General features: G+C 32.0%; 2 protein-coding genes and 6 non-coding genes across 8 annotated transcripts in view; 2 read left to right on the top strand and 6 right to left on the bottom strand.

Annotated features, from left to right (window-relative positions):
- Window positions 1–3895, top strand: part of LOC148304262 (lipase member H-B) — a 29025-nt gene extending 25130 nt beyond the window's left edge. Inside the window, exons 5-6 of the mRNA XM_088268581.1 lie at window positions 38–256; window positions 3753–3895. Coding sequence (XP_088124707.1) covers window positions 38–256; window positions 3753–3895 — 362 coding nt within the window. The remainder of the gene's footprint in view (window positions 1–37; window positions 257–3752) is intronic.
- The window catches only part of LOC148304255 (uncharacterized), a 74874-nt gene that overhangs the window by 38640 nt on the left and 10145 nt on the right, over window positions 1–26089 (bottom strand). Inside the window, exon 2 of the mRNA XM_088268705.1 lies at window positions 23987–24685. Within this exon, the coding sequence (XP_088124831.1) occupies window positions 23987–24154 (168 nt within the window). The 5' untranslated portion in view covers window positions 24155–24685. The remainder of the gene's footprint in view (window positions 1–23986; window positions 24686–26089) is intronic.
- On the top strand, window positions 13385–13457 carry TRNAK-CUU (transfer RNA lysine (anticodon CUU)). The gene has a single exon. It is a non-coding gene; the product is annotated as a tRNA-Lys (tRNA).
- Window positions 13723–13794, bottom strand: TRNAQ-CUG (transfer RNA glutamine (anticodon CUG)). Its single transcript has one exon. It is a non-coding gene; the product is annotated as a tRNA-Gln (tRNA).
- On the bottom strand, window positions 13885–13956 carry TRNAD-GUC (transfer RNA aspartic acid (anticodon GUC)). Its single transcript has one exon. It is a non-coding gene; the product is annotated as a tRNA-Asp (tRNA).
- On the bottom strand, window positions 14175–14245 carry TRNAG-CCC (transfer RNA glycine (anticodon CCC)). The gene has a single exon. It is a non-coding gene; the product is annotated as a tRNA-Gly (tRNA).
- On the bottom strand, window positions 14541–14612 carry TRNAE-CUC (transfer RNA glutamic acid (anticodon CUC)). The gene has a single exon. It is a non-coding gene; the product is annotated as a tRNA-Glu (tRNA).
- TRNAG-UCC (transfer RNA glycine (anticodon UCC)) lies at window positions 17800–17871 on the bottom strand. The gene has a single exon. It is a non-coding gene; the product is annotated as a tRNA-Gly (tRNA).

The following is a 26089-nucleotide window of genomic DNA, read 5'->3' as shown; positions in this document are numbered from 1 at the left end:
AATTATGCATTGTATCCGAATGTAGTTTTATTTTTAGGTTTAGATCCAGCTTTCCCACTGTACAATCTCAAGGGTAGTAAGGGCCACCTGAACCCAGGAGACGCCATCTTCGTGGACGTGATCCACACCAACTCGGGGGTGTTCGGGTACCCCACCCCTATAGGACACGTGGATTTCTACCCTAACTGGGGGCTCACTAACCAGCCGGGCTGCATGCCGCTGGACCTAATAAAAAAGGGGATCCTGGAAAAGTTAGGTAAAACACCTAGTTTATTATGTCTAACCATTATCCGCCTCCGTACTGTAATGGTCAGCACGCTCGGCTACCGTTCTGGAGGTCCCAGGCTCGATTCCTAGGGGGGGTTAAATAAATATAAGTGATTTTTTCACATTAATATTTATTCAATGTTGGTACCTGACTGGTATATGAAGCGGAGGGCTGATCACCTTTCCTTCGTGTGTTAACGATCAAGATTACACTGCGTTTATATGATGCAGTGTCCTATGCACTATCGGGTGCGTATAAGAGTTTGAAGTGAAGAAGTATTTTACTAACAATTTTCGTGTTTTTACAATTTTTTATTGAAGATTTTTTTTTATCAATTGAAAATTAACCTCAAAAGATATTCCCAATTTTAAAACTTCATATTTGTATCTATTAGTATCAGTCGTATTTGAAAACATGGTTAAAAAAATATTTTCATTATTAACACGATAATGTTCATTGTGCTAGAAGTCGTTTACCGTAATTAATCACCGCCCCCCCTTCGCTCATTTCTCACCTCACAAAGTCACAAATGATCTGGTAAACCGATTTACTGGGTGTCACCTTTCCTTCGCATTATTTATCACTTGTGCGACGAATGGGTAAATCTTGTGAGGTTTTTATTCAAATTTCAGTTTAATATCGTATTTCGTGACTGAGAATAGTAGGTAATATAAATCTGACTCTTAATCTCACTTATTCTTTGGACTATTTGTTTTATAGCTCTTTAATATGAGTTCACAAAGGGAGCAATTTAATTTAATAGGTACACAAACCGTTACTTGTACATTATGTAAAGAGGTTTGATTCTATGTACAAGCGTGGATTTTTTGTTTTGATTACATCGATTGATTTCAGCTTAATTTATTTTTTAAATAACAGTTACGATCTTGACGATGCCCCTAGCTTCTAGCTGGTCGGAAGGTAGATACCTGGTTGGTATTCTATAATAGTTAGAGAACACGAGGTTTTGATAAATCATACGAGTTGATGAACTTTATTTAGAGCATTATTGCTCTTATTAAGTAAAACGTTATACGGCAATGAAATAATCACTTGAGCAAGTTCCAATGTGAAATGCGCGTTAAACACTGGGCTACCATTTTCTTTTCATTTCATTTTCGACCGGCGCAGTGGCGTTGTTGGGTAGACGCTCGACTGCAAAACTGGCGTCGCGGGCTCGAACCCGGCAATTGCAAAATGAATTCAAAAAGGATTTATTTTCAATTGGTCAGGGTGTCAGTGATGTATTTTTCACATTTACCTTCTTTATCCTTGCTATCCAACCTGCAGACAAGCCTCTTAAAGTAGGGGTTAACGCTTCTAAAAAGGAATTAATCTGTATAGAAGATGAGAAAAATAAGAAAAATACATCATACTTAATTCATTCCACAGAATCGAACCTGTGACACCAGTTTTGCAACCAAGCATCTACAATCTGTTGTAGATTGACCACGATAGACCACGATGCTGGTCTATCTTCGACTAGGAATTGCAATATTTTCCGTACTTTACACAATATTTATATTTAATTCGATGAGATTGGATCTTCTTTCTGAGGGTTTATTATGGTTTATATGGAACTTCTCCTTAAGAGGAAATGACTAGCGAATATGTCGTATACTCGTATATGATATATGCCGTATTTTAATTAAGAAACCTTTATATATCCAATATCACAGTGTATAACGAGGCATTAGAGTGCAAACAGGGGGTGATTACGTTAGCGTTGGCGTTGGTTTGTTAAACTGAATGTATGTATAGATAAATTGATTATGTAAACACACGAAACTATCGAATTTGAACAGTCCTTGTGTAATAAATTTAGGATATTTATCGCCTGACCCGGTTACCGGTCGAAATCCGATATGGGGTATTATATTTGTCTGTTAGGGAGGAAGAGTTGTGTGTTTTCATGGGGCGTTTATAAAAGAGCACTTTTCAGGAATCTGGCAATATGCCGAACAGGTTTGCCGGCAGTGAACCATCATTAAACGGAAATGCATTTGACAGAGTTTGTGAAATGAACTGATTGCCAATATTCACCGATGCATTTATGCGAGCTTGATATTTCATAACTTTCAAAATTTACCCTTCGAACCGATAGTTACGTAAAATGTTTAGAAATATCATTTCAAGATTTATTCAAATAATATATACGAGCTTATTCTAAACTCTTTAAGAGACTTTAAGAGAGGATACCGCAAAAACGCCTAAAAGGCGATTTCTGTACTGGGTCAGATCAGACCCACCACCGCTGGGCGCGTTTTGTTTGAGGGCATCGGGCTTTAGGTGTTAATAAAATCATTACAGGCGGAATATTTTATTTTTAAAATACATGTTGATTAAGGTTCTTTTATAAAAATTATCGTTTGAAAAATCAATGGAGAAATACAAATGTTTCTGCACTAATTGCAGTTTTGCACTCACGCTACAATACAATAAAATACACGTCATTAAAATATTGGTTGTCAGTAATAATCCAATACCTACATATCGCTCACTCCTTTCAAGAACGTCATAAATAAAAAAAAAGATTTTTCAGGAGAACGTTTTTAAAGTTTAAAAATATAACACAATGTATTTAAAATAAGTATCAAGCCACTAACTGAACTTTTTACTGCGCAACAGATCTTTTTAGGTAAAACCTGAAGGTTTTTTCTCCATTTGAAAAATATTTAGTAAATTAAAAAAAAAATTAAACAATACCTTTTCTTTAAAATGCAAAAACAACACTTTCTGCCCTGTCGCGGGTAAATATTAAGTTTAAAATATGCCGCTTTTGATGGGATATTGTACATTTTCTGAGCATTCCGAAAACATGCACTACTGAAAATTGTCGATTTTTTATTTATGACGTTATATATTACCTGATTGTGCCAATTTTTCTCGGTCTTCCTCTGCTTTTTTTCCAACTACATTTGCCTCATAAATTTGTTTGACCGTGCTTTCCTCACTTAAACGTTCCACGTGTCCAAACAAACTCAACACACCTTTCTTAATTTTATCGATAATGCTTATCTAACGAACTTTGATCAAAATTAAATATTTTTTACTGATACCCGAAAAGCCGCATAGATCACTTTGTAATCATGTAATTAACGATCAACTTAAGACTGCATTGATTCGATGCGGTGCCTTATTCACCATTGGGTGCGTATAAAGGTAAGAAGAGTTTTTCAAAATACATATCATCCTTTTTTATTATTATTTGATCCCCTGTTTATTTTCTACGATGTGGAAAAATTTTAATGGCCTCTCTGCTTGAATATTTATCATAGCAATAATTATACTGACGTCAAAGCGTTCCGTTTATTTTCTTTTCAATATAACTATATTACAGCTGGACCACAATATTTTGACAAAATAAAACCGTAATTAAACAATATCTTATAATATTAATTCGACTAGTCTGGCTATAATGTTTTTATTGTAATTTTTCTGTACCTATCTATATTTAAATAATTGTTTATATATATTTTCCCAGTGGCTTGCAGTCACAAGCGAGCTTGGAAACTTTACTCGGAGTCTGTAACCAACCCTAAAGGGTTCCCATCGAGGAGATGCATAATGGCACCTTGTGACGACGAAGAGACGGCTTATATGGGCGCCGCTGCGTCCTCTAGGTAATACAAATAAATTAACTAATAAAAGTATCAGTTGTTCAGAATAAATTATTAATAAATACCGACAATAATGGTAAAAATATTTGCATATATAGGTTCTACCTCCCTTAGAAAAGGGTAGGTCTGTAAACAAAAGTGCATTATATTCAATTTCACGGGGCACTGCTTTCAATAATTGCATTAGTATATGAATATGATATATCAATAAATTAAAACTAGTTTATCAAAAAAATAAAGTCAGACCAATTCGAATAAAAAGTACTGATATTATTTACTGATTTGGCATTAACTTTGCGGAATGACGTGTTGATTATTAAAAAAAATATGTTTTTGTGATCACCCGTCGATGAAAGCATCTATAGTCTTCGAAACTAGTCGTGTGAATTAAAAATCTATTAGTGGTCTGATACAAGTGTTTAATTTTTAATAATCAAAAAGTATTGATGCAATGATCACTTTCTAGAGATGCAATTAACGATTTATTTTTAGCATAACAACAAAAAACAGTCAGAAAATGAAGGATTCAGAATACTGTTAATATTTAACGAATAATTATTATTCAAGAATAATGAGTTATCAATTTGAAAAATTTATATTTTAGTCATTGCTGTAATCTTGGATGATATACGAAAAAAATGTAAATACGTACAAAAAATTCATACATCAAGCATAATGTAATATTTTATTTTGTTATTTTTCAGTTCGAGGGGAGCTTTTTATTTGGGAACTAACTCTGACCCACCTTATGCACAAAATACTGTATAATATTTTTCAAATACGACTATAAATCAGTATTGAAAACTTGAATACTATTAATATTTTTAGGCATATTTTTACTTCATCAATTTGCAATACAATTGGTAAAATGTTTGCCATATTTTTTTGTCAGTACTACAATAAGTATTAATTTGTACAAGTCGAAAATGTGATATTAGCTATCATTGTAATATTAAATAAAGTTTTTTTTTTACCCAATTAATTTCGTTTTATCATTCATTACGGTGTCTCAAGATAAAACGGGGAAAGTTTCATTATATTTTGTATAAATAATATCAAATCAGCAACTGTATTATTTTTCAAAAAGAAAAATGAATGGACTTAGTAATGAGATTGAAAAGTGAAAGAAGCTAATTATTATTTACAACATTTTGAGTGTGTCCAAATACTTGTTCACAAAATCTGGATTATCTCCAATTACAGGAGTTACTTTCATATTATTTTTGACACCTCATCAAAGATGAAGAAGAATACGGAAGTCTGGGCATTTACGGGGCTGACGACCGTCATAGGCTGGTTTAAGTGATCACTTTACTCACGTGTAACATTCACCAATTCTACCCATTATTGACAACTACACTACTCAAATTCTTGGACGTTCTATATATATGAACCAATTTAGAAACCTTAATAAAAAGCTTCTTTACATCTCACCAATAGATGTCTCTAGTGAAGTTGATTCGAGTAATTTTGCAAATAAGAAAAGATAATTTTTATTAGTTTCTCGGCTCTCAGTGTAAACAACTTGCGTCATTTCCGTTAAATGAGAAAAAATGTGTTTTCCATTTACTGAACTGTAGAGTAAAACAGCGTCCGGCCTGGTGATAGGTCTTCCCTTTTACCCTAGGAGTGAGGAGTCACAGCCAGTGGGAAGAGGAGGGACGATCTATCACGGGGGCGGAGGGTGGGCAAGGCCGAATTATTATTATTTGCTATGACGTCACCAGGATTTTAATACCTTCAAGACCGGTTACTCCGAGGGAAATGGAAATGGGCAGACAGTGGATTGAAAATATATCACTTATAGGCATCGATGTAATCCTTTTGGACAGGTTGTTTTTATTAAAAGTAACGCAGTTTGCGAGCGTTTATATTTGTTTGTTATTTTTTCTTAAAAATAATATGCACCTCATAAAAAATCACCAGTTTATGAGTTAAATTTCAGTTTTAAAATATATATTTCAGGTTTTCGCTCCTATTCCAACCCCTTTAAAACCAATATCAATAACAATAAATAAATTAGTGATATATGTTTCATTTAATCATATATTTTCAAAAACTAGTGCAAAATACATACCCAAATGATAGACAGGACACCGCATCGGATAGACGCAGTGTTAATTTCTTATAATACATTAAATTGATGTGATCAGTTCTGCGATTTTTTTTTTGAATATGGTGAAGTATTTTCTGGCTTATTTTAACTTTATTTTGGAATCAACAATAAAAAATTTTAACTTTAGAAATTTTTTAGTTTTTACATTGTATTGAAATAATGGACATTCATATTTAAATTCAAAACGTTTATCAGATAAGTTGAATTCTTGTATTTGAAAATCATAAATAAATAGTAAATAGTAATTAAATCAATTTGTGGGATTGCGGGGTCATCCTAGAACCCCTTACAGAGACTACGCCTCAAATCCGTTTTTCTTCTAACATCTCTTATTATCTCGAAAGCATGACTAGATTAATTTCCCAGCGAACAAAGAAAACTTATATAACTTTACGCATAGTCTATTTGATTTATTAAGATGTTTCCGAAAAAAAATGAGAGTAAGTATAGTAGTTATATAAAAAAATAGCAATTTTTATCGATAAATGAAGGTATCATATTATTTTGTATTTAAACCATTTTAAAATACTATCGAACTAAATCACACGCAATCAGTTTGCGTGTCTACACGCTATGGCTAGCCGTATACCCCATGTGGCTGTACAGCATACTACAGCCGCGCTGCCCAGAGCATTCTAGATATCTGTACGTTATTCACACACCAATACAATTTTATAGTATAGTATAACTACAAGTCACACAATTTAGGACATTTTGGGAAAGGTAGGGGGATGCAGATGACATAGAAATGCGCGAAATAATATCGATTACATTTACTTACTTTAAAAAATATTATCAAAGAATTATTAATATTTTTATTGATATTAGGAGCCCATACCTGACTATACTCTTGAATTTTAAAAAACTTTGAGAATAAAAGAAAAGTAGGTAAAACGATTTTTTTGAGAGTTGCGAATGGGCTAGAGCAGTGGTCTTAAAATTTGGACATGCGAGTCCATATGAGACAGAAAAAATGTGTGTTAAAGATGACAAATCATTTATACTAACTTACTGACGATTTTTGTGTATGAAAAAATCTGTTGCTTAATCAGCAAACGTTAGATTCGAGTGTTGGAAAAATATATTTTTTGTTCCTGTGTTTTAATTTTATTTAAATTTATCGCCTACTCTGTTAATCAAAAAATATATTATATGAAAGTTATTATTTTTCTAGTTTTTGCCTTCAAAATTCAAAAAAAAATTGTAGTAATCCGTGATCATCAAAAAAATATAAACAGAAATAATCGAGATATTATTCAACCTGCTCCGCTGATTGCCTCTTGTTACGAGACATTAACTTAACTGTTGCAATGCAATTTGCCTAATGCCAGGCGCAATGTTTACAAACATCGCGAGGATAAATCGACATGAATTTATAATGGAGTAATCATCTAGAATCCGAAGTTTTATCTTTCATATCTCAATTTAAATGTAGTTTCATAAAATGAACTGAAAAACATAGGATTATGCAATTTAAATGATACTAATAAATATACGACGTTAAAAATAAAGTGTTTATAACAGATTTAAAACTGTGTTTAAAACAGTCAAATCTTCACTCATATCTTCTCTCTTGTACATACGTTCATTTTACCTTGTACTAGTATACATGGAGCCAAAATGTGCTAGAGCGGCTGAACTGCACTGCTTCACCTTTTTTTCCATACAATATGGCTTTGAAAACACTGTAGTAAATATGTATCTAAAAATCTCTTATAAGAAGGGTACCAACACAAAAAATGTTTAATAAACACTCAAATCTAACAGCAGATTTTCTTTTCTGTATATCGTAGTCGTACATGAGAAAGTGACCAACTAACAAATCGTAATATGTTCAGGAGGGCCATTTAAGTCACTTTTACTTGGCAAGAAAATAAATTTCAATGCAGTTAGTCATTTTCAACTAGTCAGTATATTATACATCCAAGTTTTAAAAAATTTGGGATTTTTTCAAGGCAATAAAGTAAGATATCAATAGTCAATGATCACGTTTTTGTAAAAAAATGCACTCGGTCACTTTCTCCTGTATGACTACAATATAGGCATTTATAAAATATATTTATATTTTCAAATATACAACTCATGTACATCTTGACTTTTTTTTAAATTCACAAATCTCAATATTTGAAAATTATATCATTCTAATTATAAATGAAAAAACCTACTTTAAACTGCTTCAACCGTTTATTTTATTTAAAATAACAACAACGTAACATTTTCATCGCCGGAAGTAAGAAAGCGTTTGGAAACTGAGTTATTACAATAATGAGATTCGAAACAAATTACGTTTAAATGAATGGATTAATACGGATAAAAAATACTGCAAAATAATAATATAAAAATGTACATAATATGTTATTTGATTTATGAGGTGAACTTTCCCGTGGCATTTCAGGGTCGCGGCTATATAAGTCTTTTCATTTTGGAATTACCTTTAGTGGAATGTAGTTGGGCCCGAAAGAAAGCCACATCCCTACCCGTACCCAAGTATTTTGTTATAGTACTAAACTTATCCATTGTGCACAGCGCTCGAATAAAAATATTAAAAAGGTATTTTATACATCCACTACAGCGGAATTTTTAACGAATTTAACCCAGAATGAGAACATTTTAACAGCTTAAGAAAGTAATAACGGTGAAGTATTCGATTGCTTTGAATGAGATAAGTTAGTCGGTTGTTCGGGTGGGCGTTTGGTCGGTGGTTGGAGTTCGGGTAGTCGGGTAGTCGGGTAGTCGGGTGGTCGGGCGGTTGGGTGGCCGGGTCGGGTGGCAGGGAAGTTGGTTGACTTTGTTATCGCGAGGAAGTGCGCAGCACGCGAGCTCACAACCCACAGTCAGTCTGTTTCCTATTCATATCATTCATTATGCCGGTTAGAGCTTCAGTGGTATGGATTTGGTTAGCAAAAATCAAATTCCTGCTCTGAGTAACAACAAAAAAGGACTAACGTGTTTAGTGATTTTACTAATAATTCTCTCCGAATGGCCGAGAGTGTTAACAATATTAGCAGCGACTGTATCTAGATAGTAAACTGATGTCCGTTGCATCTCTAGTTAGAAATTCATAATTTGAAAGTTAAATTCGTTAAATTATTGAAACAATATAAAATGTATATATATTCACAACATTTTGAGTGTGTCCAAATACTTGTTCACAAAATCTGGATTATCTCCAATTACAGGAGTTATTTTCTATTACATCTCATCAACAGATATCTCTAGTGAAGTTCTAGGGATTCAGGTGAATGTTACACGTGTGTAAAGTGATCACTTAAACCAACCTATGACGGTCGTCAGCCCCGTAAATGCCCAGACTTCCACATTCTTCTTCATCTTTGATGAGATGTCAAAAAATAATGACAGATAAATTGGTAGTTCATAAATCGTAAAAAATGTTGTAAAACCGCAGATACCAGATGTAACATAAATTTTCCCGAAAACAAGCAATCCCTAGACCAAAATAATGATACTTTCTTGAGATAAATTTAATCAAATATAAAGTAATAATTTAATCAAATAAGTGCACTGATTATTTCAGATCATATTCACATTAAGAACATATTTAAGTAATTTCTTCTGACGACACCCATGGCTCCTCGCATTGAAACTGGGTCCTGAAGTAAGTATTAGGGTGGACAATAAATCAATATGTAACTTTATTTCTAATGTTTGTCAGAATAAAAATGGAGTAATATCAAAAAAAATATTTATGTGACTGCGTACAAAACTCGAGGTTCATTCGTTAATTGGACGTCTAGTCACTGCGTATACAAAAACATTTTCTCGGTCGTGAGTCCTATTGCATATTTTAAATCAAATCAAATAGAGAGCTTCTGTTTCTATCTGAAAATGGTGTGATGTTCCAAACTCCAAATCTTTCAGGCGCTGCTCTCTGGGATATTCAAGTACATATCGTCAAACTATTGGGATATTCCTGAGAGTTTTTTTGGAATCTCTTCTGAGTATTTATGACGTGTTGGGGAATTCCTTCGGTTTACTGAAGACACAGACATAAACCAGAAAGGAAGATAGTTCATATTACTTATCCATAGATACACTTTTTTCTTACAAAAGATATTATGTACTATATTGGTTGAACCATAAACTTTAAAACGTTATGGTAGTTAAGTGAATGATTAACATAATAATATATGTAATGAGTAGTTGAAAGTAATAACTTTATTTCCCGGATCGATTCCCAGGGGGGGGGTCAAATAAATATAAGTGATTTTTCATTCAAATATTTATTTAGTATTACCCTGGACTGGACCTGAAGCGGAGGGCTGATCACCTTTCCTTCATGTGTCAACGATCAAGATAACACTGAGTCAATACGATGCAGTGCCATGTGCACCATTGGGTGCGGAAAAGGTTTAGAAGAAGAAGACTTTATTTAATTGTTAAATTCATTGAAATCCTTGAATTCATAAAACTAAGAAACCTGTGAACGAACCATCATATTTTTTATTATTTTTTATTAATTTATTTATTTTACGTACATAGATACATTTGTTTTTACATTTTATTAATTATTTGTATTACGGCTCTTTATGCATAGCTTGTGTTGAGCCGAAATACTTACATGATAGTACAATAAATAAGATTTTTTAATATTTTATTATTATTAATTTTACCTAAACACGAGTTAAATAAAGTTAAAATTTAATAATAAAATATGCAAAATATCAAGTATTATTGCTGACAAATGTAAATCACGGAAAGTGTGTAGAAAAATGTTGTATAATATGTAAGTTTGCTCAGCTTATTGTCGCTATCTCGACAGCCTCATTCCTTAGGGAGTTTATGGCGCAGATTTTATACGCAAAAACAGATAAAATATGCCGTCTGGCATTGTTTGGCTGGTTACGCCAGTAGCTGTACATAGCTTCTACACATAAAATAAAAACACTTCTCGGAAATCATTTTGCAAAGCGCCCGGAAATTTATTCACTAGAAAAATATTTTCAGACGACATGTTTAGTAATTTTTACGTGTTTTGAAAAGTATGTACCTAATCTAACTGGGTTAGTGAAAAGGCCCGATTTATGCTTCCTATATTGATAAAGCCACAAACGTAGACATAATATTGTAATCAAATTTGTTGAATCCACTTTTTTTATGACAATCCGTTAAGTTGCAATTTAATTTTCTCTAAATCCAGGTTAAATTTTACGTAATTGTTTTTCTTTCTTAAAACACCGTTTTGACGTTGAAAAAATAAGTTTTCCTTTGAAATAATTAAATGATTTTGAAAAGGAAGCAGTTATTGAATAAGTAAGTTTTTCAAAAAATTATAAAACCATATTTTCTATATATTCTAAAAAAAGAAAAAATAATATGTAAAATATAATACATTCTTTAAAAAAAACGGGCGTGAACAGACATATCCCCCACTCTTTTCAAGAACGTCATAAATCAAAATACTTGATTTTTCAGGAGAACGTTTTTAAAGTTTGAAAATACAATACAATGTATTAAAAATAAATATCAAGCCATTTATTGAACTTTTTACTGAGCACCAGATCTTTTTAGATAAAACCTGAAGGTTTTTTCTCCATTTGAAAAATATTTAGTATGTTTAAAGAAACAATTAAACAATACCTTTTCTTCAAAATGCAAAAACAACACTTTCTGCCCTGTAGCGGGTAAATATTAAGTTAAAAATATGCCCATTTTGCTGGGATATAGTACATTTTCTGGGCATTCCGAAAACATGCACAACTGAAAATTGACGGTTTTTGATTTATGACGTTCTTGAAAGGTATGACCTATCCGGTGGACTTCGGTGGAATGAATGGGACTTAACGAATGCTTTAATGCGACAAAACGCTCACTCCTTTCAACAACGTCATACATCAAAAAACTTGATCTTTCAGGAGATCGTTTTTAAAGTTTATGAATGTAATAAAATGTATTCAAAATAAATATCAAGTCACTTTTTGAAGTTTTTACTGTACAATAGATCTTTTTAGGTAAAACCTCAATGTTTTTTCTCCATTAAAAAAATATTTAGTATATTTAAAAAAAATAATTAAAAAAACCTTTTCTTCAAAATGCAAAATAAACACTTTCTGGAGCGGGTAAATATTATGTTAAAAATATGCATTTTCTGAGCATTCCGAAAATATGCACAACCGAAAATTGTCGATTTTTGATACATGAAGTTGTTAATGTTGTTAAGTATGGTTACTAGCTAAGTAGTTTATATAAATCTGGTTCACTTATATTTAATAGCTGATAAAGCAATATAACATATCCTGGGTTGGAATATTTATAAGGCAGAAAAAATTAAGGTAAAAAAATTGTGGCCAGACAAAAAATTAATTGGTAAAACATTAGCAAGCCCCAAACATTTCTCCTTTAGCGCCAACAGGCAACCGGCACATCATACCCAAACGCACAAGCGGTATAGGCAATAACAAGGTTTACGAATGTAAGTCAATCAATCACCAGGGATAACCACCGATGGCAAGCCCAGACGGGGGGCCCATACCGACAAATGCTCCAGAAGATTACGCACAGCTACAAGATCATGAGGAATGTGCTGGAATGGAAATATATACGACTATACACCGCTCTGCGCCAGAATACTCGTATCATAGTAAGACCTTTCGAATACAAAACGTGTATATCTATATAATTAGCAATTACAGAAAAAACATTAGTTTACAGTTAACAATGGTTGAATGTAACATAAGCATTAACCAAATTTCAAAAAGTGATTTGAAAATAAATTTTACCTTGTTACAATTTATAATAACATTTTAAAATGGTTCTGTTTTTATTTAACTATTCAAAATTTACATGTGGCTAAAGTCATGTATGGAAATTCTTCAATGAATTATTTTAAAGTTTACGAAAGTGATCTATCTCAAAAAACAATTCAATGAGTTGAATTTCAACTATGTATATAAATAAAACTCAAAGATTTATTAAGCTTTATTGATATTGAAAATCATGTTTATAGGCGTTTCCCAGTAGTTCAAATGTCTAGCAAATGAATTAAATAATTTTTGTTACCACATTAAATAAATTTAAAAAACGAGTTTAAAAAAATCAGAAGTGTGGTTGTCAATTATGGGTAGATTGTCAAATGTTACACGCGTATAAAATGGTCACTTTGGTAGTTTCTATACGCGGTACAATTTACACTGATTTTACATTTGCGAACGTTCGATTTTTCTCTTTTTTAATGCACTGTGTTATTTCGTGTCAAAAGGGAGTTCAGTAAATGCATAATATTTTCAAGTAAGTAAATTCGCGATACGATCAAGTAAGTATAATTTTTCTATATCATATTACATAGAAAATTATACTTACTTCAACATTTCGATATAGATTGACGCGAAGGACAGGGCTACAAATTACGGCAGCCGGCTTACAGCCCGGCTAGCTCAGTCGGTAGAGCATGAGACTCTTAATCTCAGGGTCGTGGGTTCGAGCCCCACGTTGGGCGCAAGTTTTTTTTTCTTCTCATAATACAAATTTTGATTTGACAAAATCATACAAAATTTAAATTTATATGTATTTAGGCTGCGTCTATGAGTACTTAAAGAATACACGTGTATTTTAAATGTAGAAACATTTTTAAACCTTTGTTGGATCCGAATGTTTCTGATTCTAATATAACAAAATATGATCATATGCCAGAAAATCGACATGGTTCATAAAAATGAGATTTTACATAGTATAAACGATACAAAAAAATTCATTCACGATTTAGGTCCCACCGAGATTTGAACTCGGATCGCAGGATTCAGAGTCCTGAGTGCTAACCGTTACACCATGGGGCCGATATTCAATGCGACGAAATACCTCGATAAGTAAAAATAATTTGAAATCCAATTTTTTTTTTCGAGGAATGATTTTGAAGCAAAAAATTTCTCCCCGGCGGGGAATCGAACCCCGGTCTCCCGCGTGACAGGCGGGGATACTGACCACTATACTACCGAGGACAGCGACGATAATTGCGAAAGCATCATATAATAATAAAATATATGTCATATCTCTGTGAACTTTTTCATCTTGTACATAGTATCGCTAATCAATAAATGAACTCAAAATGATACAAAAACAACTGCAATTATCAGTGCAAATAATAATTAAAATATTTGACAAAAAACCTGCAGATTTAGTTTTTAAATGCTCATTGCCAAGAGCAAAAGATGAAGCGTGCACTGCCCGGGAATCGAACCCGGGTCGCAAGAATGGGAATCTTGCATGATACCACTACACCAGCAGTGCCTGAGGCGATGGTGCGTTGAAAGCTATAAATAGCTTCATGTATAAATATCAGTTCCATACTACTCAATATATATATATATATATATATATATATATATATATATATATATAAATATATACATATATATATATTTTATATATATATATATATATATATATATATATATATATATATATATATATATATATATATATATATATATATATATATATATATATATATATGTGTGTGTGTTTTTTAATGAAATGAATGTAAAAAATGGAAATGATTCGTAAAAGCAAAAAATCAAAAATATTCCGGTACCGGGAATCGAACCCGAGCCTCCTGGGTGAGAGCCAGGTATCCTAGCCACTAGACCATACCGGAGATGCTGAGTGACGCGAAATTATCAAATTAGGTTGATATCAAATTTACTGCACCTGTCTGAACTGAATGTTTAGGCAAAAGTAAATGCATTCTTTTAAAATAAGTGCTATTTCCATATTCATGATTTATTTTCAAATTTATTTTTCATAGAAAAAATATTTAAAACTATAAGATCCGACATTCGCCGGTAGTATAGGGTCCGCCATCTAAAGTTTTTTTTTTCAACTAGTGCTTATTTCGTGAATGGTAACACTTAGCTCATGTCTGATTTGACAGATAATTAGTTTTATCCTTCCGCTGAGCGAATATGGTTGTGTATACGCTTGAACAACGCTGGAAAATATTGCGACATTACTTTGAAAATCATGGTAATGTTGCAGAATGTGTGCGAAAATTGCGTACGGTTTTTGGAAGAAGAGAAGCACCGTCAGCTCCGTATGTTCGTTATCTTGTGAAAAAAGTGAAAGAAACTGGCATCCTCATCGATAAACCAAAGCGTGAAAAGCCAAAAACAGTGCGTACACCCGAGAATATCGATGTTGTGGCAGAAAGTGTGCGTGAAGCGCCATCAACATCAATTCACCGTCGTTCTCAACAATTGAACATTTCGGAGACATCATTGAGACGAATTTTGCATAAAGACCTTGGTATGACGCCATACAAAGTCCAATTGGTTCAGGAGTTGAAGCCAACTGACCATCCAATGCGTTTTCGCTTCGCTGAGTGGGCCTGCGATCGACTTACAGAAGATGCCGATTTTGCCAAAAAAATCATCTTTTCGGATGAAGCTCATTTTGATCTTGGCGGGTATGTAAACAAGCAAAATTGTCGTATTTGGGGCACAGAAAACCCGCACGCATACATTGAAAAGCCGGTACACCCAAAACGAGTCACTGTTTGGTGCGGATTTTGGTCCAGAGGCATAATTGGGCCATTTTTCTTTGAAAATGAGCAAGGAGTGGCCGTTAGTCAATGGCGATCGTTATCGGGCCATGTTGAACGGATTTTTGTTCACAAAAATTGAAGAGGAGGATATTGGCAACATTTGGTTTCAACAGGACGGCGCTACGTGCCACACAGCCGAAGCTAGTTAGTTTTTTTTTTATAGCATTTTCAAAAAAAAAAAGTTATTTGGCGGACCCTTTATTATTTTAAAATTTAAAACTTGATTGTTTTTGCCCAACACCACTACTGAATAAACAGTAGGATTGTGACACGTAAACACGTGTCACACGTCGAAACCAACGCACTCATAATTCACTCACATTACGATGTTAGGTAATGATGTTGAGTGCGACAAAACGCATATCAAAATATAAATATTTAATTTCAAAATGGAAAATTTTTTCTACAAAATAACGGCCGATCAATGAAATAATGTGACTATTATCTGCACTATTTAAAAGATATATTTAGGTACATAGGTTTCGCGATTATGTAAATCTTGAATCACATGTGAAATACTTTATCGAATCTAGATAAACATACTTAAAAACGTGTTGTTACATGCTATACTTTTATCATACATTATATTTAATTTTTTTTGCACATGGTATAAAAATATATTTAAAGAAAACATATTAATATAGAATTATGGTACAACTTGATCGATTTATAACTTTGTATTTAAATTTCTTTTTTAAAAAAGTAGTAAGATTCATATTCAAAGAGACTAAATCATAATTAAAAAAACTAAAACAAATAATACTTTTGAACGAAAATTAATTATAATTTTAGTATCCCGCAACTTGTGAAAAGGTATGTGGCACATATCAATAGAATGGGGTAGCGATATAATTATTTTGAATAAATCCAAATTTGATAAAAATTAAATTACCAATTTATAATTTTTATTTAAAAAAGAAAAAAAGGCGATTTGTCCATAGATAAATTATGGGTATCAGAAAACCCAAAACGAAAAATGTGTTATTTCAAGCACACCCAAAACGAAATGTGTGTTGAAATCCCCCAAAATGATTTTATTTATTTATTATTAATTGATTTTCTTTTTGACATAAAAGTGAATTAAGAAAACAAATATTTTTTAATATGTTTTTAACAATATGTTTAAAAAACACATAATATTATAACTGAATAGATTTCAGAATTTGTATGATATTACATTAGCTGTTAACATTTTTCCCAAAACTACCTTATTCATTATGGGGGATTTTGAACAGCTCAACATAAAAGATACGAGCTGTTAAAATACACATTTTCACAACGCCAGGTATCAAACCAACACAAAATACTGAAATATAAACTATGTGACTGATATTCATAAAAACTCATAAAAACAGAATGTATTGAGCGTACACATGTTCAATTAGATGGCTGGTTTTCAAAATGTGGATAAATATTAATTGTAATTTTTGAAAAATGTTTTCATAAAACGACTTTTGACGAAATGTATGTTGTACTAGAATTTATGAAAAGTAGGTTGAACTAAAAGAAAATACAACATTTGAATTCATAAATAGGAAACATAAAGAAAAACTTTTTAGACGTTGATATAAAAAAGCCCATATTATTAAAAGACATGTAATTTATATTAAACGTAGGCGGTATCTTTTAAGTTTAAGATTTTGAGGGCGTTCAATTATCTTCTTATATTTGTTTTATTTTGAAAATGAGAAACTTGTATATCACCTCCACTTGAATACACAATTCCTGAACTTTTTATCATTATGTATTTGTTTATCAAATGAAATATGGTATTTGAAGTATATACGTATGCTTTTTCGTTCTCTTATTTAATTGATTTTTTTTAAACATTTGTATAAACAAGAGAAATCATAATCTTCCAAGCAGTACATAAACACACACATATACATATACATATATAATGGAATACCACAACACTATATCTGTGCAGAGGTTCTTCGTCTCTTCCACGCAGTCTCCTCAAATATATGCGCTGATTATTCCAAATCCTTATCTGCTAACTTTTAATGATTTGGAGTAATTGATTTTTTAACTATTTACAACTACATTCGTCTCATATTTATTTTTCTTTCACCGCTCATTCGTTCCACATGCCCAAACCATCTCAACATATCTTTCATTATTTTATCGATAATCTAATTCAGTCTTCCATCTTTCCTTATTTCACTATTTAAACATTCATCATACAAAGTTTGGCCGCATATTCGTCTAAGCGAGCCAAAATAAAAATAAAATATGTAAGTGCGACGGCCGGGAATCGAACCCGGATCAACTGCTTGGAAGGCAACTATGCTGACCATTACACCACCATCGCCGTGCGGTTTATTTTCATAAAACTCTTTTAAAGTCAAAACCGATAAAAAGTCATACTGAGTGCACAACTGTTAACTACCTTAATTTTGTGGAGCCGTCGGGAAATTTTGAATTTCCAGTATTGCAATCTGAGTCAGGGTTATGAAGCGTGTACTCAAGTTGTAAAATTATGAATGAAAAAGCAATATAAGTACAAGGTATGTAATAATTTAACAAAAGCCTATATCGATAATTCACCTAGAAAACCTCCTCGAAGAACTTGTCCATCGTAACACAAAGAAGAAAAATAACTTCATTAATTGATTCGGCAGTCACTTTGTGGTAAAATCCATACATTTTTAATTTAAGTTTTGCTTTTTCTGCCATTGATTCAAAGTAGGTACTAAAAATAAATTTTTAATTTAAGTTTTACTTATTAAATACCACTATTTCATAAAATCTACTATGACACGTCTTTCGATGGATTTCGATCATTTTCATTCATCACCGTATACGGTCTTTGAAAATGATACGGAATGCATCGAAACACGTGTCATAGCAGATTTTTTGAAATAGTGGTATTTAATAAGTAAAACTTAAAATTTAAATTAAAATAACATTAGAAAGTGTTATGAATTATCATAAAAACTAGACATGTTGGCCGACGTTGCAGATGAAGAAAAAAACCCATGCAGACTGATTCGATATTGAGCAGGAATAATAATTTTTCCGCTGAAAAATCGTATATTGAGATTTCGTTCACAAAGCATTCCACAGGTTAATTGAGAATTCAAAACAGTGACAAAGCTAAGTGAACGGCCGAGGGCACTTAGGATAAATTAATTGTACAATGTACGAACTAGCCTGGCTGTGTAAATAGATAAATGCCTTTACAGCTGTCACCGTGTTGTTTCCGCAGAGATTTTGAAATGAATAAATAAAATAGTAGATCGTGGGACCAGTAAATAACAATAGAAAAATTTAATTTTTGATTTTTGATTTCACGAGTTGCTGTCAATTCAGTTCTAGTGACAGTGGAAGCGAAATGAAATGTTTTTTATGTTTTATTATTCAAATGTTTTATTTTTATTACCGTTTCCCATTACATCACGTCAATATTTTAGAATCCTTGAATATTTTTGTTTATTTTTTACGTCTTCTAGATTTTTGACACACTTAAAGAAATTACGATAACCAAGACCTTGACAAGAAGTGACAAGTGAGAGGTCGCGTAGCAACAACCAACCAGGTGGAGTGATTTGGTCACAGAACTGACCGAGACGCCAACGTCAGATGCCTACGAAGCAACACAGGACCATTCCAGATTGAGGAAGATCATCTACAAGAGAGACGTGACATATCTTATATGGATGCAGAAAAAAGTCATAAACTCTCGCGCATGTTTTTATGCGTACAGTTTACTTACTTACGTACAAGGTACAAGAGTACATGACCATAAATATGGAAACAATAGTCGTAAACGAACGTCGAACGACGAAAAAAGTACTTAATCATACCTACATAAAAAAATGCATTTGTTTTTCAGCAACTGGACATAACGCTCACTCCTTTCAAGAACGTCATAAATCAAAAACTTGATTTTCAGGAAAACGTTTTTGAAGTTAAAAAAATGTTACAATGTATCAAAAATAAATATCAAGCCACTTATTGAACTTTTTACAATGCAAAAGATCTTTTTAGGTAAAACCTGAAAGTTTTTTTCTCCATTTAAAAAATATTTAGTATATTTAAAAAAATAATAAAACAATACCTTTTCTTCAAAATGCAAAAACAACACTTTCTGCCCTGTAAATATTAAGTAAAACATATGCCTCATTTGCTGGGATATAGCACATTTTCTGGGCATTCCGAAAACATACATAACTGAAAATTGATTTTTTTTATTTATGACGTTCTTGAAAGGAGTGAGCGATAAGTCAACAACAGAACGATCAACAAAATCTTTCTCTAAAATGCGATCAAATTATTGGCAGAAAAGTCGATGACATTAATGTCAATATATCACATACACTATATTATTATATTAGAAGAGTGTGTAAATACTTTTCAGGGCGGGTTTGTTTGTTATAATTTGTAATATTAAGGTTGCCCGTACCTACAATTCTGACACGGAATTTTTGGGTGTAGTCTCATTACGAAATTAAACTTGTGATTAGTCATTTCATTTTAAACAGGACAAAACTATTTCGGGTTTTCTATATATGGTAGCTTCACTTGACAGCTTGCCTAATTTTCAAATGAAGAATGGACAGTGAGTATTATAAAAAATACTAAAAATTAACTCGAATGAATTGTTGTACAATGGAATTTATCACCCATTCGTTGTAAGAATGGTATCGTTTCTAATTAGCATGGCGAAGTTTCATACAATTTGTCAGTCTACAGTTCTCTCCAATAAGCGATGCGGATAATGGTTATTCAATTATTCTGTTCTGGCCATGTGGCGATAGAAACTTCGGGAAAATACAATGGCGCATGAATACTCGTTAACTCCCTAGAGATAAAAGCTCAACTACTACGTGAACACCAAACTGAACAATAAATCATCATATGCTGCATTCACGAGAAGGGAAAACTAAGCAACATCAGAATAAGAAGGAAAAAGTCTACAAAACACCATATATGTATAACAGGCAACAAACTCTCTATTAGATTGCACCATATACGAATACATTTGCATATATGTATCTTTTAAAATCGATGCGGTATACTTCATAATATTAAAAAAAGTAATTAAGTATACAACATAAGAACATAACATGTAAATTAATGTAATCTATTATATAACGATTGTTATTACACAGAAAACGGATATAATAAGAAAACGTTTCACTCTTTACTCGTTTATCAAAAAAATCAATCCTTGACCAAATATAAAAACAGCCATAGTTTTTACCAGAAATAAACAAAATTTCAGACGTTTTATATTATTGTAGTATGAAAACTATTTTAAATATGTACTCATTTTTTTAATCCCATTTTTTCCAATAAAAAAATCAACGTTAAAGCATTGTATTTTTGACGATAAGTAAATGCCCGCCAAAGTTATAATCTTAAACCTTTTCAAAAAGTTCCCTTACTTAATCTATTTACTCTACCGATGTGGAGTCAATAGAAATCACAAACTACCACTAGACTTTTCTATGATGTGCCAAAGTCTATATGTAACAAAAAAAACTTATTTACAAAGGAAAACATTTTTGAAAAGATGCACATTTTGGATTCGATCAAATGCAGAAAATTTTACCATCCTAAGCTTTGTTACTAATAAAAAAAGTTATAAAGCTTAGGGAGTTACACAGTACACATATTGTACACAGTTCTCGCAGCTGTCGGTTATTCGTACATCTCCTCATACATATCCGCCGATTATTCCGACTTCTGACCTGACCACTTATATATTATCAAGTATTTTAAATACTTGATCATGCCAAGATTTCCTCAAACTCAAAATCGAAATATAATTCAATAACGTTTTCGCTAGTTATAATTTAGCTGGATATGCACGGCAAAATAAACTTTATTATTTGAATTTGGCTTTAGAACAACTTGCCAGATAAAACGTAGTTAAAAAATATTTGAATGATGAATAATACTTTTAATGGAAACTGCGGTAAATTTTCAGTTTTTGCTTGGAGCGGTGAAACGTCAAGGAAAGCGTTTATTAAAAATGCTAAGCTTCTTTAATTATTTTTTAGCCTGGGGAGAGAATCCCTCGTTCGCTCAAGTAAGGCTAGACAAATGATCGTTTAGGTAAAGCCACACCTATGTACGTATCGTAGTCATAATTACTTTTATATGCATAGCTACACTGTAATATAATCTTAGATGTACAGCATATCCCTGATAATGCGCCACTTTCAACGTCAACTAGGCGGCGGTCAATAGTCACGATTTCACCGAATAAAAAAGAAATAATAGACGTAGAAAAGAAAAGAAAGGAAAATGATGAAAGACAGCAGAATGTAACTGGAATCGCGATATGTAAAAGAAAAGCAGGGAAAAAGAGAGCTAGAAATGTAAAGAAAAATACTACAGAAAGCAACAAAAAACAGAAAACCAAAAAGCCACGAAAGACTCAATCTTTTGATGAGGACATTCCTGATGATGACCCAAATCTAGTTTTAACTGACGAAGAAGAAAGTGACAACGATGACACTGAATGACCAGTTTATTATAAAAACTTTTCACAATGTTTCCAATGCGTGAGAATTGTGTTGAAAATCCAATGATAAATCCGAGTGGATATTATAATTATGATAACTAATAATTATTGTTAAAAATGCAATTTAAGTTTACATACTAAATATTGCGATCTACAATCAATATCGTCCCCGAGACGTAATTAGGTGCCAAAAAATATTTCTTCGGACTTTCTGCTTTTTTGTTAAAGCAGTTTTTTTAAATAGTAACAAAGTTAACAGGTTTTTGATTACTTAAATGAATAAAGGAATGTTCAACTTACATTTTGACGTTTTACTCGGGATATTTATTTTTCTATAAATATTTTACCAAAAGGGGACGTTATTTGGCGACTTATGTGTGTATTTATATGAGTGTGTATTATGTGAATGACAAATAACACACCCCTCGAGGGAAGCTGCAGGACCGAGACGACTAACGAGATGAGTTGAGATATACTTATACATGTGTATGTACCTGAACACAAACATTGTACAATAGGTGTATGTACCTGGTACCTATTTACCCGTTCACTGTGCAGATACACTCAACATTATTTGTTTGTACGTATTTAATGGTGGAGGGAAATTTCAACATGCATTTTAGATGATAATCCCCTGTGAGTGTTAAAAACGTGACGAATACATTTTTGAACTAGCGTGGGATGTACCAAAACTTGTGTACATAATACATCGTGTTGGGTGACTGGTTTAAACAGTAGGTGAATCAGCGCTTATTTTAATGAAAAAAAAGTAAGCACAATACCACCGTTTCGTTTTCAGGTAGCAGTTGCTTGCAAAGAAAATATAAATATTCAAATTTTATTTAAATATTCATTACAATACCAATATTTGACCATTTTGATAAATTATATAAATATAGATTGAAATTACGTAAGCACAAATATTGATTCATCTTATTGATTTTGAAAAAAAAACATCCATGAAAAAAGGTGCCGGAACGCAGTTCCACCTAAACGCCGTGTGAAATAGAATCAATTTGGAAACAGTGCATATTTTGCTGCTGTATTATAATTTTTTGGATTGTTGCAATAATTTTCTATATACATAATCATATATTTTGTTAAAATATAACAGTTAGAGCGCTTGTGTACTACACGGAATTTTACTGTCCGGCAGTCCGGTAAGCATGAAAAAACGGATGATTGGCTTATGCTTTTGTCCGTCTTTCTTCAGATCGGTGAGCTCGATCGGTGCGCGTGAACTCGATCACGCTCATTTGTCGTCGTCGCTTTTATTTGAAAAAGTCGGACTGCTGGAGAGTAAAATTCCGTGTAGTGCACAAGCGCCCTTACATGCAAAAAAAAAACCTCGCATATATCGCGCACTCCTTTCAAGAACTTCATAAATGAAAAAACTTGATTTTTCAGGAGAAAACTCGTTTTTGAAGTTTAAAAATATAAAATTTTTTAAGTGGAGAAAAAACCTTCAAGTTTTACCTAAAAAGATTTGTTGCACAGTAAAAAGTTCAATAAGTGGCTTGATATTTATTTTTAATACATTATTATTAAAAATAAATATCAAGCCACTTATTGAACTTTTTACTGTGCAACAGATCTTTTTAGGTAAAACTTGAAGGTTTTTTCTCCATTTAAAAAATATTTAGTAAATTCAAAAAAATAATTAAATAATACCTTTTCTTCAAAATGCAAAAACAACACTTTCTCCCCTGTATCGAGTAAATATTAAGTTAAAAATGTGCCGCTTTTGCTGGGATATAGTACATTTTCTAGTCATTCCGAAAACATGCACAATTGAAAATTTACGATTTTTGATTTATGACGTTCTTGAAAGGAGTGAGCGATATGTATTGTTGTATATCCACTTTTACACTTAGTGTTTCTTTATCAATATGCATGAAATTTCATATTTTTGTGGGTGGTATTGTAAGAAAATAAGTTTTTTTAAACTTACGATTTTGTGGTTGAGTTGTTGCAGCTCCCTCTCAGTCACCTTTCTCCTGGCATTCTCCACCTGCTGCTGCTTGTACTGGTTGTACTTGTAGAACAGATACATCCCTGGCAAGGCTAACACCACGAAGGGTCTCATCAACGCCGAATTCGCCAAGTTACGCTGAGGCATGACGTCACACTACACACTATTTTTATCACTGCTATATTATGTATTTTATAACGACGTTAGACCTACCGTCGAAACAGTTATAAAACTACTTAATTATTATTTTTAAATTTGACGTAATCGTTGAAAACGGACGCTACAATCACAATCTAATCTATTTCATAAATCTACGCGAAACGGCAAATCTCAATAAAAAATAATCTAGTTAAAGTATTAATGTTTTTTATTTTATTTATTATTGATGTGGTTTCTTTATCCTCGTGGCACTCTTTGAACACTAATTTGATAATTAGAAAAATATTAGGAACTAAAAACGGTTGATTTTATTGTTACGGTTATAACTAATATTTTATTAATTTATTAAATTCGCGAATTATTCTCTTTTTAACACTATTAAAATATTATTTTTAATGTTTACAGCTAGGTGTTAGTTTTCTACGTTTTAAATAATGTTTTATAACAATTTTATCGATTTAATATTAGATACGATGAATGTCTTTAATAGCTCACTTATTTCTTCTTTATTTCTTATATCTGAAACAAATAAGGTAAATTTTTTATTCGATTTTACCAAACACTTGATTTCAACGCCTAAGGGCGGTAAATCGTAATACTCGTATATTGAAAGCTGTCCCACAGCATTCCCAGATCTGATACAGAAGCATCTAGGCTTCCTGACAGACCTGCTCTTGCAAAGCAATTTTTTTCAACTCAGTTGCGAAATTTATTGAAATATGAAACAACATTAAATTGTATCCCGTATGTATATAAGTATGTATATTAAGTGTGTCAACATTACAAATACGATTTTCACACTACTGCGTATGCACAACTTGATATGAAAGTGATCACTTAAGTCAGCCAGTGCCAGAATTTCATATTTTCTTCGTATAAAAAGATATTTCATCTCTGTTGAGACACCTAATATGTGAATCAAATAAAATCAATTTTATCTTACAATTATTAATATTATTATTAATCTTAATATGATTCAGTGACCTATGCATTATTGGGTGGGTATAAGGGTTAGAAGAAGCTATTGAAAAAAGTATATTTAACGATTATTTAAGCAAATGCACCACCACGCAAAGCAATCACGTCATGAGATACTATATATTATGTATGTTCATACATATTAATAAAAACGAATTCGAAATAAATCTATATTCACTTACGTAGTGTGCTCTGCACTGTTTCACTAGAAAAGCTATCGAAGATCAGAATTTGTAATTCTTAGGATTAGCTAAAAATGCACATATCCCTCACTCCTTTCAACAACGTCATACTGTATTTCAAAAAACTTGTTTTTTCAGGAGATCGTTTTTAAAGTTTAAAAATATAATGAAATGTATTAAAAATAAAGTATTAAAAATACTATTAAATATGTATTAAAAATAAATAAAAATATCAAGTCACTTATTAAAATTTTTACTGTGCAACCGATCTTTTTAGGTAAAACCTGAATGTTTTTTCACCATTAGAAAAATATTTAGTAAATATAAAAAAAATTAAACAATACATTTTCTTCAAAATGCAAAAACAACACTTTCTGTAGCGGGTAAATATTAAGTTAAAAATATGCCGCTTTTGCTGGGATAAAGTACATTTTCTAGGCATTCCGAAAATATGCACAATTGACGATTTTTGATTTCTGACATTGTTGAAAGGAGTGAGCGATTTGTTATAGGTACTCGTACATATATTGTTTTCAAATCGTTATACATTTTTTTTATATTTGAAAAATATCTAGAAATAGAGTTACGCGCATATCGCACGATTCACAATTCACCAACCTCGGGCCTAAAATACTAAAAATAAATTATTTTATTATTCTATTTATCCTTTGTCATATTTCAAATGTAAATGCGTTGACAAGTTCCGATATTCGATATTATTCCATGGTTTGCTTAGGTGACCCGTGTGACCGCTATTTCCGGG

This window comes from Brachycentrus maculatus, unplaced genomic scaffold (genome assembly GCF_059751285.1).
Source record: "Brachycentrus maculatus isolate JH-2025_06_01 unplaced genomic scaffold, ASM5975128v1 h1tg000326l, whole genome shotgun sequence".
NCBI classification, from domain to species: Eukaryota; Metazoa; Arthropoda; class Insecta; order Trichoptera; family Brachycentridae; genus Brachycentrus; species Brachycentrus maculatus.
Note: the sequence above shows the minus strand (reverse complement) of the source record. Positions and strands in the feature narration are given on the sequence as shown.